Source organism: Synchiropus splendidus, chromosome 4 (genome assembly GCF_027744825.2).
Source record: "Synchiropus splendidus isolate RoL2022-P1 chromosome 4, RoL_Sspl_1.0, whole genome shotgun sequence".
NCBI lineage: Eukaryota > Metazoa > Chordata > Actinopteri > Syngnathiformes > Callionymidae > Synchiropus > Synchiropus splendidus.
In genome coordinates this window covers 19,537,384-19,551,143 of record NC_071337.1, presented here as the reverse complement: position 1 = coordinate 19,551,143, position 13,760 = coordinate 19,537,384, and the positions used below count along the sequence as shown (strand labels likewise).

Genomic DNA, 13,760 nt, shown 5'->3' with positions numbered 1-13,760 from the left:
GTGTTTTTATTTATTGTTACAATTTTATATATTTTAGCTTTAATTAAATAAAAATAAAATGCTTTGAGTCTTCTCTATATAGAGTCGCAATTTCTAGAAATGAACGCATAAAAAAGGTTTAAGCGGAACCAACTACCCGACACGGACTTGTTTGCGGGGTGACAGGAGGCCGGTCCATGTGGTGCGTTCACGAGCGGGCCCAGAACAGAAGCACTTTAGTAAGCTATCACGTTTTAGTTTTAGCTGTTGAATGATCGTCTAAGTCCAGAGTCAAAGATGCTGCTAAAGGCGCCGGACGATGAAGAGACGGTTGTGTTTACCACTGTTGCCGGTAAGATGCGAGCGCAGTCAGTGGGAGTTAGCTGGCTAAGCTATTTGACCATTATTTCCTATCAGGACTGCTGCTATATTTATCAGCATGGCGCTTAAAATCACATACCAGTCAGCCTCTCGCCAATGTTACAAATATTCAACAATTGCAGGTGCTATTGTAAGCGTGATAATTCTCACCTGCAATTCCAACATTATAATAGTTGACTTTTTGTTTTCAATAGTTTACTTGTCTGTTGTCTCAATGTTTTTTATTCTGTGCAAATAAAGCAATTGAAAATAAACATTTTGAAGTTTGGGTATGATATGAACCCTTTTATTCTTAATAAAACATATTCATATGATGCACTATTTTTGCTTTATATTATATAAGATGAGCGGGGATAACATAAAAACGATGGAGTAAGAATTTTCAGTCTTGGTGCGGTTGCCAATGTGACCTCACAGATAAGATCTGCATCCTTGAACCAACTGTAAGCCACTTTGTCTGTGTGGTAAATGCATTTTACTGTAATGCGGGTGGACTGGTGACAAGTTGAGGGTGTCCCTGGCCTTTCACCCTGAGTAGCTGAGATTAGTGCGTCCCCCTGACTCCTGAGGGAATAAAGGAGTAATCAAAATAAGAACAAAAATGACATTTTGAAAGTCAGACATTAGTATAATGAGGTAATACAGAAATGACATTTTAAAATACTGTATGAAATTATGTGTTGAGACACATATGATATTGGATTAGCGTGAGGACAATTTGACAACGCTGACTGTTGATCTAAACTCCATGAATGATCTGTCAGTCATGCACAGTATTTTCAGTAAGTTGCATGTCAGCATGTTTCATATCACTATTGATCCCGGTGTTGTTGTGTCAGCCTTCGTCCAGGTGCAGGTGGAGCCAGTGGGTCGTTGGTTTGAAGCCTATGTGAAAAGGAGGAACAGGAATGTGTCTACTTCATACCAGGAGCTGGAGGAAGAAGAGGAGTCCACAGAGGAGTCTGAGGATGAAGAGTTTCAGCTGGAGGAGTACCCCATGCTCCGAACTCTTGACCCCAAAGACTGGAAGGTAGAGCGCTGTAGCGCTTGGTTCAGGGTGCTGCTGGGACGGATGATAAATCTGTTCGTTCTGTATCTCCTCTTCGGCGTTGTAGAACCAAGACCACTACGCTGTGCTAGGTCTGCCTCACCTGAGGTACAAAGCAACTCAGAAACAGATCAAGGCTGCTCGTGAGTATTCCTCCTCCCACTGTCTTGCTTCTTGCCTGAGGGGCGATAATCTCAGGGGCTGTGCTGCGTCGCCTCAGACAAATCCATCGTGTTGAAGCATCATCCGGATAAGCGGAAAGCAGCTGGTGAGCAGATTGTGGAAGGAGACAACGACTACTTCACCTGCATCACAAAAGGTAAAGTTCACTGATACTGTTGAAGTTTGGTCCCTGAATACATCTTTCTTTGCTGCAGCTATCGAAGTGCTCTCTGACCCGGTGAAGAGACGAGCCTTCGACAGTGTGGATCCCACCTTTGACAACAGCGCTCCCTCCAAGGCTGAAGGCAAAGACAACTTCTTCGATGTCTTCTCCCCGGTGTTCGACAGAAACGCTCGCTGGTCGACAAAGAAACATGTACCCAAACTCGGAGGCATGGAGTCATCATTCGAGGAAGTGGACAACTTCTACTCCTTTTGGTGAGTTCAAGACTCGAGAGACTGTCTGAAGGCTGAAGGGAAGTCGGAGGGTTGATTCTTTGCCTTTAATACAGGTACAACTTTGACTCCTGGAGGGAATTTTCTTACTTGGATGAGGAAGAGAAAGAAAAAGCTGAATGGTGAGACGATCTGTTTCTTTTTCAGAGGTGCACAAAAAGAAATTTGAACAAATTTCAGGAACCATATTATGTAGAAATTATGTTCAATATCTAGACAGTCTTTAAGAGTTGGTTCCAGAAATATGTCAGAGACAGAAAAACACAGTTCTTTCTCTGGGAATGTTCCGTCAATGTTAACTTAATCCTTGCAAAAGGTCAAAGGTCACAAAATATAAGATCATTTGACAAAAATTGCTGCAATGGAGCGGCAAAGGTCAGTAATGTGTAAAGAGTAAGCAGAGAATAGGAAAGCGGCCAACAGGAAGATTGTTGGAAATGGAAATTCCTAGTAAAATAAGAAGAGCATTATAGACGTTAAAGATCAGAGGGAGGACTGGCATGAAAGAAAGAGGGGGGGGGGGAAAGGTCAAGCAAGAGCGCGGAAAACCAACAATAATCAGGACAGGAATGTTGATAATATTGAAAGCAAATTTGAGAACAGAGAGGTGAAAGTTGAGGAATAGCAGTAACAGTCGACTATTGAATGAGGAAAGATAGAAAGGGAAGGAGCTTTGTTTTGAAGTTTTCAAGTCATTTTAAATCTACGAACCAAAGCTTTAAACTGTCAAATAGAGGTATCACGTGACTGCTGAATCACGTACGACTTGGATGTGTCCTGTGCAGCCGAGACGAGAGGAGATGGATTGAAAAGCAGAATCGAGCGTCCAGAGCTCAGAGGAAGAAGGAGGAGATGAACAGAATACGAACATTAGTTGGTACAGAGAACACCCACACTTCAGTAGTAATGATGGATGACAGAAGAAGAAGAGGCGGGGAGTGATCTTCTGGGTGTGTTGTAGATACGGCGTACAGCTGCGATCCTAGGATAAAGAAATTCAAGGAGGAAGAAAAAGCCAGGAAGGAATCTGAGAAGAAGGCCAAAGCTGAAGCCAAGAAGAGAGAGCAGGAGCAGAAGGAGCGAGTGAGTGGTGGCTTTTCACTCACTGCATCTATGTACATCTACAGCTGGTCATGTGATCTGGCATCTTGATGAACGCTGAAGTCATGGATCCCCTCATTGCATCTTTTTGACTTGTGTTCAAGTACACTGCCGAAGGCAGCATGGTAAGAAAACCACACCATTGTTGAGGTCTCTGACCTACATGTGATCTCCAGGCCCTACAGGCTGAGCAGGAGGCGGCTCGCCTGGCAAAGGAGAAGGAGGAAGAGGAGGCACGACAGGTGGCGCAGCTGGCGAAGAAGGAGAAGGACATCCAGAAGAAAGCCATCAAGAAGGAGAGGCAGAAGCTGAGAAGCGCCTGCAAGGTGAGCAAGCCCTGCTCTGGAACATGAGCCGGGCTCTCTAACGCTTCCCCCTGCTGTCTCAGACCTGGAACTACTTTGCTGACAACGACGCCGACAGTGTGAAGATGATGGAGGAGGTGGAGAAGCTCTGTGACCGGCTCGAGCTCACCAGGTGAGCCTGAAGCTTGATAATAGGAAACAACAGTGTTTGGACTGATGTGGAACGTTTGCTTCTCTTCCAGTCTGCAGTCGCTCAACGAAGTCCTGGCCTCAGGTTCTAAAGAGGAGAGCAAGGAGGCCGTGCAGAAGCAGGTGCTGCTTATACTTGATACATGTTATAATTCATTTTTATATCGTAGGAGAAAATATATTTTATGTAGAATTTTGGACAAAACTTTACAAAAGAAAGTGAAAGAGTCGTTTTTAATTCTGTTAAAAAAATTATAGTAGAAACTATAGTAGCTGATAACAGTAACTGAAAAGTTTGCTCTTTTAAAAATGAATGATTTCCTGGTCAAGTGTCAGCTCTCACTCTCAACCGTTCTTTATGTGGCCCTCAGGTGCTGGAGGTGAACGCTCAGATCCAGAAGGACCGGGACGCGGAGCTTCAGGCCCAGCAGGCCGCTCGGAACAGTGAACAGGCCAGCGGTGGAGGAGGAGGCGGAGGGGGAGGCAAGGGCTGGAACGAAGACGATCTACAGCTGCTCATCAAAGCGGTCAACTTGTTTCCTGCTGGAACCAACGCCAGGTAAAGAGACGTCACACCTGGGCCGAAGGTTTGGACGCTAACGTTGTGTTGGCGCAGGTGGGAGGTGATCGCCAACTACATGAACATACACTCCAGCAGCAGCATCAAGAGGACGGCCAAAGATGTCATCAACAAGGCCAAGACGCTTCAACGACTCGGTGAGTTTAGACTTCTGTTTCATGTCCACTTGCACGCGTGAACAGACATTTGTGTTGGATCTCTAGTCAGGATTGTAAAGCCAAAAAGAGAGTTGTAGTTTTAGATTTGTTCATTTGTTTCTCCGCATGTTTATGTGGGTTCCCTCCAACAGTTCAAAAACATGCAAGTGTGATGGACCTGTTGTGGGCGTCACCCATCTCTTGCACTTCAGCCTCTGTTGGGGAACAAGCTGAAGCCAATGACTGAATTCTATAATTTATCTCAACTCAGATTGATGCTCTTTTTACATTGTCGTTTTCAGATCCTGGGCAAAAAGATGAGATCAATAAAAAGGCCTTTGAGAAATTTAAGAAGGAGCACACATCCGTTGCACCCACTGTGGACAATGCCGTCCCATCTGAGAGGTTTGATGGTGAGTTATGTGTGCTTCACAGTAGTAGATGACAGCGCTAACATACTGCTGCCTCAGGTTCTGGTGGCGATGGCAACACTGCCCCCTGGACCACGGAGGAACAAAAGCTTCTGGAACAAGCTCTGAAGACGTACCCGGTCAGCACACCTGAGCGCTGGGAGAAGATCGCAGCCGCCGTGCCGGGACGGAACAAGAAAGACTGTATGAAGAGGTACAAGGTGAGGAAGTACCTGAGCTGGTTCTGAAAGAGGCAGGTGGACTCCAGGACACAGTGCATTGGCTTCACAGAAGTGCATATTATTTCCAGCCATAACAGTCACTCATGTACTGTAATTGTTCCATGATGAACTTTGTGGCCAACCTCAGTTTTGCTTTGCTCCAACAGGAACTGGTGGAAATGGTCAAAGCCAAGAAGGCGGCGCAAGAGCAAGTGGCAGCCAAAAGTAAAAAATGACCACAAAGACAATAGTATGTGTTATTTTAACATTATTGTGATGTCTTTATTTTATAATAAAAAAAAATTAAAGGATGAACTTAAATACTGAGTGTTATTGGTGTGTTCTGTCCACTGATGGTGCTGCTCAGCTTCTCATCCAGAACATTCCACTGCACACTTGGTTGTAGTCTGGCAGTTGCTCAATGGGACCTGCGGGTTGAGGGAATTGTCTTATTGTATCGTTGATTTCTCTTTTCAGATTATTAGATGGGATAAACCTGTGGACGTACCGACAGCTGCGATGGCTGGTGCTTTATTGTATATGTATCTGGTGCAAACCTCCTTGATGGTGGACGCATCGATGGCCTGAGGAGGAAACACGTAATATTAGATGAAATCTTGTAAAATTTCTATCTGATAAATTAGAACTTGTTTCACTTTTTTAATTTGGTTACTGCTCTTCTGTTGTAAATAGAATTTCTGCAAATGTAATTCACAATTTGTTTGGACAACAAGCAGATACCAGGACAGAACTAAACTACACACTGCTGCAAATGTGTCAACATTTGACTTGTACTGACATCAATTCGGGCCTCGAGCTCGTGCAGAGGGATCCTGCGACTGTAGCACAGCATCTGCCGGCCGATGTCCTCACAAATGGGGGTCGATCCTGGATGCAAACACATGCATCACAACCTCGATAAATGTTTTTGGGGCATGTCACTGAGACGCTGGTTACCGTCCAGGTGCAGCAGCATGTTGGTCTTCAGCAAGTTTTTGGCTCGAGCCACTTCTGCGTCCGTCACACTGGTGCACAGTGACATCCTGCAAGTAGAAGAAGGTCAGAACCAGCATCTTCACCGCTTCACGGAACTGAGGTGGGACGGGACTCACCACTCCATCTGGGTCAGGTGCATCATCTCGGCGACAGTCCCGGGCTCGCAGACCATGTAGAGGCCCCATAGGCCCGTGTCTGTGTAGCAGGTGTTGAAAGACTGGAAGCTGTGACACAGGTTCCCTTGGCAGGACATCTGGGCCAGCTTACTGGACAGGTTCTGGAACCACCCAAATACATGCAACGTGTACACTTAGAGCAAACACGCACTTCTCTCACATGGTGTCCATCAGGGGTCATTCCTGGGTCCAATATAAGTTGTATATGGTTGAAATTATTTTGCAATTAGACTTGTAGTGTTTAAGGAAATGAGCTAGCTTAGAAGTTATTTTATTTAATTCATTATGATTTCCGAATGTTCTAAAAAATGTGACAAATTCCAGTGCCATGTCGCCCAGTTGCTACCTGTTGTTTTTGTTAAACTCATTGCAGGCAAGAATATAGCATAGATAAAATCAATGTAGGGGAATAATATTGAGTAAAAAACTAAAAATGAAGGTGCAAACTAGCAATTTGGTAAGGTATGGTATTTGCTTTCTTGAGTGCCTCTCTAGTTTTATCTGAAAAGAGTCAAAACAACACATCTTCATAGGTTTCTGTTTTCAAGTCGGGGTCCAGAAATCAGACTTTTGCAGATTAATACAACTCATTTACTAAATAACTGGAGCAAAAGTACTTTAAACATCATTTAAGTGAGTCAGTTGGTGCCAAACAGTGACTAAAGAATTACAAGAACTTAGGAATTTACATTTACTGATTCATTTACATAATCACTGATTTATTTTAACTATTTAAGTTGACATTAACATGATCAGTGGCTCAGTCCAATGAGAAGTGCTGTGCGCTCAAGTGTGTAAAACACTGACCACTCCTCCTCCAAATGATCGGTCCCAGTTTCCGATCAGAGTGTTGGCCACCATGAGAGGGATGGTGTCAGGATGAGACCACCCAACTGCCTCCACGGCGACGGCAATGTGAGCCAGAGGCATCTTGTCGTCCCGCACACGGATCTACAAAACACATCGAGGTTCTTAAGACGCTTGGAGAAATATTCAGTAGCATTTTCTTTCAGTGGCTCAGTCACTGACCTCACTTCCTGTAAAGGGACAGGAAGGAAGAGAAGGAGCTTCGCCTTCATATCGGCCTGGGAGTTTCCCAAAATGATACTTGGCCAGGTCGATGAGCTCGTCGTGAGAAACGCCTATTATAACAATAAAATAGAATGAAACAGAAAATGATTCAATTAATATATTTAGATTCTTGACTATTCTGAATGCATTTGAGCATTTCAAAAGAAATGTATCGCAATTGTATGCAGTTAAGATGGCACATGGTCACAAATTACATCTATACATTTCCTGCCTGTTTAAATACAATCACTATAGACGTCAAGTGAGGTGAAGAAGAGAGTGCAGACAGGCTGGAACATGGAGGAGACAGTGACGAGAGACATAGGCAGAGACTCCTCAGAGTTAATAGTAATAGAGATGAAGATACTGAAGTTGTGTTCATGCGCTTAAATCACTTATTCACATTATTGTTGAATATGTTTCCCTCCAACACACCTGGGCCTGCATGAACATAAGCTAGAGATGGGACTTGATTAAAAAAAATACTACCTAGTTATTATTATTTTTTAATAAGTTGATCATAATTAATCATTTTTCATGCCAGACACCAGAAAGATCAAATTTAGGAAGAATCTCTTCATAGAAGAAACTCTTGTATTTTGTGCTTCCATCCTAAAGGGTTTTAAAGTTGAATTTCAGCTTCAACTTGAATCAGCTTTAGTCTCTATAGTGTAGTGCACCTGGAATTGGTGACTGACAAATGTTGCCTGTGAAAGAAGTCAATAAGCTATTTTTTTTGTCTGTAACCAACTCATCGAACTTTTTTCTTCCACAATTCGACTCACAGTCCTTTTAATATGGTCAACAATTTCCAACCTTCTGTTAACTTGAGTTAAATCTGATGAATTACTTTGCTGACATCTGAGTCATGTACGTATAATGTGATAGTCATACTATGAAATGAGATGACGTGACTTTGGTTGTAGGTGTTTATGTTTGACATTTTCCTCATGAAAGCATGTGCAACTTAAGATCTTAAGTGTGTATCACAAGTTCTTCATCAGACACCCGGAGCAGTCGCTATTGTAACAATGTCACAAATACCTGCCTAACTTTCACGACAAAAGAACTCACCTCCAGCTGCAGCCAGAACTATTCTGGGCCCTTTGTAGTGAGTCGTGATGTACTCCACCAGGTCTCCTCGGTTGATTGTCCTGAGGTCCAAGACACACAATAAGAATGCTGAGGCTGATTTACGGCAGAGATGATGGACTTGTGATCTCACTTGATGTTCTCAGTGGGGCCCAGGATGGTGCGGCCAAGAGCAGTGGACTGATACGCTGTGGCGTGCAGGTAATCAAACACGACTTCCTGCAGGTTGGTTTCCACTTCCTGCATCTCTCGGAGGATGACGCCACGCTCCCTCTCGATCTCTGCCTCTCCCAGCATGCTGTTCTGGATGATGTCGGCCAAGATCTCCACAGCTTTGGCACAAACACATGAATCAGATTTTCTGGTTTGAGCCCAGGAGACTCAACAATGGTGCTGCAGAACCTCTGGGAAGGTCTTTAGAGAAAGCCTTGGCGTAGTAGACTGTCTGCTCACGGGAGGTGTAGGCGTTCAGATGGGCTCCCATGTTCTCAATCTCCAACTCCAGGTCCAGCTGGGAGCGCTTCCTAGTGCCCTGCCATCATATAGACATGAACAGCAGCATTTAAACACATTGCTAGTTGATCAGTAGTGAGGATAAATCAACTGTATTGGAGCAATTTTGCATAAAATATGATACATTGTGACATTGTTCTCACCTTGAATGCCATGTGCTCCAGAAAATGGGCCGTGCCATTGTTCCTCTGGTTCTCATAGCGGCTCCCAGCGTCTATCCAGAGGCCGACCTGAAAGTTGTGAGATCACCAGCCAACATTTATAAAGTTCATAAAGTAGGTAGATATTTTCATCTGTAATAATTAAGAACAATAGTTAACAGATAAAGGACACATTCAAACTCCTAGCTATCTACTCAATGAATTGTATGAACGTGTGTGTTCGGCTAAATGATCGAGCTATCCTCAAAAACCAGCTTTCCACTGCCATGAGTTGAGTGGTGCAACCTTACTGTGCATGTGGACAAGCCTGCATCCTCAGAGGCGACCCTCAGCCCGTTTTCCAGAGTAGTGACTTTCGTTTCAGGGACATTTAAAGCCACTTGTTGAGCGGCCTGCGTGGCCAAAGGTCTGCGTGGTCCACCTGTGAACTGTCAACACAAAGCAGCCACGAATTAGCCGCATGTGAGTGATACAGAAAGTTAACAGTCATGATGACGAGTGAACTTCAGCTCGACAGCGACGTCAGATGTTTCCAAGTTGGACGGTTTCACACTGACATACATAATTATAAACGTTACATAATCGCTAGAGAATAAATACTACTACTAATAATAATACGAATAATAACAATAGATAAAACTACACTCGCTGTCTTAAAGTGGATGAAGCGGTATAAGACGTCAAAAATGACAGACATGACAAATGAATGAAGTGATACACAAACCAGAGCGAGTATCGTTTTATCTCGTATTATTCCTCACCTGGCAAACAGAAGTCGTCTTTAACAAATGTCTTCGAACGAGATGTTTCCCCGCAGACGTGAGACGATGTAAGGACGCCGCCATGGTGTTTATCAGTCACATTGCGCATGCGCACGGCCGCTTGCGTAATGCTTACGACACATCCGCAATCGAGACGCTGTAATGTTTTTACAAAATAAAATGTGCAAACCAAGTCAAAACGAACTACTGCTAAAAAAAGTGAAATCAGAGGATTTAAAACATTTAAAAATAGTTTAAAAAGAAAAGGGGATTGAATAAATTATTAATCTGAAAAACTGGCTTGATCATCTTGTAATTTTGGCCATTTGTCACAGTAGCTGAGAGAAATTATAGGGCTAATTAAAAACATGGTCTCACGGATGTCCTTTATCTTCACAATGACGAGGTTCTCTCCAGCTGAGAAAGAATGTGATCAGCAACCTGTAAATCGATCATCAATAATGGAAAAATAACGGAACAAAACAACAACAAATAACTACATATTACAGCCACTCTTGTTTTGATATGTGGCGGAAGTGGGGAGGCGGAAGTTCTGGTCGTAGCTTAGCGCCAATTCCCTGCTGCAACTTAGTGGTTGTCGGAGTGTCATTTAGTTTCAACGCCCTAGATATAAGAAACCCATTTGAATGCGGTGAGTTTTTGTTTTCATTGGTTCGTTCAGCTGCAACAACAAGCCGGGCAGGTGTGTATTTTTCTCGTTTAATGTTTACTGCGGTGTTACGATCTAGTGTCGTTTGTGAGCGAAGCTACGTTGCTAACCGGACGATCTGTGACCTGACGTGTTTGTTTGTCTGTAACAGTCTTAATCGGCAGTTGTAATGGACCTGGAAGACGGAGAACTTTCAGGGTCAGGCTCGGATTCAGAGATGGGCACCAGAGCGTCAGAATTCAGCGGCCATTCATTCCAGAACAGAGGCGCCGTCCAGGCACCTGCCGCCTCCTACAGAAGCGCTGGGAAAACGGTGGAGTCCAGCGACAGTGACGAGGAGTCATCGGATGAAGAAGCAGCTGTTTGGCGCAAGAAGCGTCAGAAAGTGTCCAGCGCTCCTCAGCCACCTCCCCGCACCAGTCAACCTCCCCGCATGCCCGAGCCGTTTTCCGCCAGAGGCCGCAAGGTGAACAATATCTGGGGCTCTGTGGTGCAGGAACAGTGTCAGGATGCTGTAACCGCAGAACTTGGTTTCTTTGGAATGGAAGGGGAGATCAACATGTCTACTCGCAGCGTAGAGACCTACAACTATGTTCTTGCAAGAAAGATCATGGAGAAGGAGAGGGAGGAGGAGAGGCTGGTTAAAGACGACGGGGAGGTTAGAATGCTTGATGACCAGCTGGAGGAGTACATGAAAGGTCAGGGCCCGGTGGGTAGAGGAAGTGACACCAAGAGGAAGAGGCATGTGAAAGAAAGACTGGCTGCCCGAGCGGAGATGGACATCAAGGGTCGGTTTGAGATCACGGAAGATGATCCAGATGACAGGGTGGTGGATGAGATCGCTCACAGGCTGCAGGAGCCCAAGAAAGATCTGATCGAGCGAGTTGTGAGAATAGCCGGGAAGAAAGCAGCCATCGAGCTTCTGCACGAGACGGCCTCAGTGGAGGAGAACGGTGGCTTGTTCACCATGGATGGCAGCAGGCGCCGCACCCCCGGTGGGGTCTATTTAAACCTCCTAAAGAAAGCTCCAAGCGTCAGCAAGACACAAATCAAGAAGATATTCTTGGAGGAATCTCAGCAGGGACTGAGGAACAAGAAAGCAGCTCAGAAGCGGAGGTGTCATGTGATTGCCAAGAAGATGAAGCAGGCGATCGGAACGCTGAACCTGCAGGAACATGACGACGTTTCCAGAGAGACTTTTGCTAGTGACACCAATGAAGCGCTGGAGTCTCTAGAGGAGCCTGCGGAGGAGGAAGAGGGAACCCAAAGGGAAGTCCCTGCCGGCACTGAGGAGACGCCGGTGGTCTACAGCTCGGCAGACCTCGAGGTCTTCTGAACTCTGTAGGATATATGCAAATGTAACACTGAATGCACTCTGTTGTCAAAAGGAAGTCTTCTGACAACGTGTCTTGTTTTTTTTTTTTAAATGTTAACTGAAATGGCATGGTAATATGGTTCCCTTCTTTAAGCACAAAGATCTACATTTTGGTTCGGTCCAGTATCTGACATGGTGTGGAATTCTAATCAAACTATATCATGTGGAATTCAAATAAATATGACTGGTAAAAAAATAATTAACATTGTGCAACCTTTACTCCATCTTGCGTCCTAGTGTTTAGAAGATTGTATAACTAGAAAAGAATCGTGTGACAGTTGAACATTTTCTTCAATAGAAATTATGGGGAAAGTAATCGATGTGAAACATATAAGGGGGGAAAAGGCTTTCAGATGATATTTTATTGAGAGGAAAAGCGTTATTTTGTGAAACACAAACATGTAAGGAAGGAATAGACGTTTTCACAGTTGTAATAAAAACTCAAAAACAAAGGCAAAAAAAAGAGAACGTAATACTTGTGTGCGCCTGTAGATGGCGCCAGACTCAAAACTCATCGACTGAAAGCGCCCAGAACAAGAACTACCGGTACTCGGCAGCTGACCTTGATCTGCACAGCGAAGCAGCGTCTCTCTGTAAAGTTTACTATACGCAACAAAGAGTGGGTTGATGTCATACCTGCTGTCCGAATAATGAGTCAGATGCTGTTTTAAATGATTAATTCAAACATGGAAAACAGGGAAACAAACATAGCTTTCTTCGATGCTGAGGAGCAATAGCTATATATATATACTCTGAGTCTCTCCATGTGGCCTGAACCGAGTAGGAATGTCGAACAACAAGTAAAAAGAGAGGTGATCTTTAAAAGACTGACTCTTCTACTGGATCTGTACATGAACAATGATCTCCCGCTTAATCTCACACATTGTCCATCTGTGTTGTGTGAGCCGGGATGCTTGAACTCCTCCACCCTTTTCAGACCTCGAAAGACCTTTGTTCCTACCACAGAAGTATTACGTATTTTTTGTATACCTTTGCAAGGTGAAACGGGATCATGGAAATGAAACATCTTTGCAGTTCAAGCTGGTCCCAAAACTAAAGGCTGTGGCCTCAAATGTGAGAGCAAAGCCTCTCTGTGATATGAGGACGCAGCAACATTTCACAGTAAAACAAATCCGACTGCGGGATTAGAGCTTCTTTTCCAAATATTTGAACTCCAAAACTGGATTGGGAACCAACACAGGAGGGTAAACTTTAATTGAACAATAAAGATGGCCCGCAGCATCCGTGGCCGACTTGAAACACCAAGTCGTCCCTGCAGTGCTTGCTTCCAGATCAGAGCCCTAACTCCAGCTACACAGGCCTCAGTAAACAAATGGCGCCCTGCTCCAGCAGCCACCGCAGAATCAAAGCAGAAATTATTCTGTCGCCCGACACACAGCTCCGGGTGCGCGAGGAAGCCTTTCAAGGCGGCGGATTTGTCGGCTGGAACGCCTTGGAAACGATCATTATCTCAGCTCATAGCTGCCACATGAAAGGGCCGACATTCTGGCAGAAACACGTTTGATAATCCCACCACTTATGGCGGTTTTTCGCTGGTGGATGCGTCTTCTCTGATAAGCTGTGTACAACGTGATTCCACACAGCAATTAGTTGATTACGGCGGAAGAATTGTGCAGCGATCAGATTCCTCTAACCGAGTTTCTTCCGCTGCTGCGATGCCTCCTATCTATGTTGCTGTTAGAGGAGAAAGTAGTTCTATAGGCGTCCGTTTCGATCATCACAAATAAGCCTGCATCAACAAACGCGTGCAAGATGCAGAAGGTGACTGATGTCTTGTCTTATTCATATGGAATTGCTGTCTGTGGTCTCAGGACCTCTGTATCTGTCACCTGGCAACCAACTTGTTGCCTGGATACAACAAGCTGTTTCTAGAGGAGAGGAGGTGATGTCAGCATGAGGATGTCAACAAACATTTAGGTTCCTTTTGGTGCAGGTTTTTTTCATCACTTTGCTGA

The 13,760-nt window shown here is 44.5% G+C and overlaps 3 protein-coding genes across 4 annotated transcripts; 2 read left to right on the top strand and 1 right to left on the bottom strand.

Annotated features, from left to right (window-relative positions):
- Positions 1-139: 139 nt before the first annotated feature.
- Positions 140-5,465, top strand: dnajc2 (DnaJ (Hsp40) homolog, subfamily C, member 2). 2 transcript variants are annotated; one of them, XM_053861639.1, is made up of 17 exons: positions 140-331; positions 1,200-1,390; positions 1,476-1,551; positions 1,629-1,727; positions 1,786-2,008; positions 2,083-2,148; positions 2,812-2,903; positions 2,988-3,109; positions 3,304-3,453; positions 3,516-3,604; positions 3,675-3,744; positions 3,993-4,180; positions 4,238-4,338; positions 4,641-4,751; positions 4,809-4,969; positions 5,137-5,219; positions 5,447-5,465. In XM_053861639.1, exons 1-16 carry the CDS (start codon positions 277-279, stop codon positions 5,203-5,205), a joined length of 1,863 nt encoding a protein of 620 aa, XP_053717614.1. In that variant the 5' UTR covers positions 140-276; the 3' UTR covers positions 5,206-5,219; positions 5,447-5,465. The 2 variants fall into 2 exon arrangements, with proteins under 2 accessions (XP_053717614.1, XP_053717613.1); XM_053861638.1 differs by lacking the exon at positions 5,447-5,465 and having other exon boundaries at positions 5,137-5,285.
- pmpcb (peptidase, mitochondrial processing subunit beta) lies at positions 5,230-9,875 on the bottom strand. The gene is made up of 13 exons (XM_053861641.1): positions 9,740-9,875; positions 9,269-9,406; positions 8,961-9,047; positions 8,707-8,836; positions 8,438-8,636; positions 8,287-8,366; positions 7,171-7,283; positions 6,949-7,092; positions 6,082-6,242; positions 5,927-6,012; positions 5,769-5,857; positions 5,478-5,553; positions 5,230-5,397 (listed from the first exon to the last, which is right to left on the bottom strand). The coding sequence occupies exons 1-13, from the start codon at positions 9,821-9,823 to the stop codon at positions 5,333-5,335; spliced, it is 1,452 nt and encodes a 483-aa protein (XP_053717616.1). The 5' UTR covers positions 9,824-9,875; the 3' UTR covers positions 5,230-5,332.
- Positions 9,876-10,291: 416 nt separating this feature from the next.
- On the top strand, positions 10,292-11,983 carry phax (phosphorylated adaptor for RNA export). Its single transcript, XM_053863236.1, has 2 exons — positions 10,292-10,442; positions 10,561-11,983. Exon 2 carries the CDS (start codon positions 10,579-10,581, stop codon positions 11,743-11,745), a length of 1,167 nt encoding a protein of 388 aa, XP_053719211.1. The 5' UTR covers positions 10,292-10,442; positions 10,561-10,578; the 3' UTR covers positions 11,746-11,983.
- The last annotated feature ends 1,777 nt before the right edge of the window (positions 11,984-13,760 follow it).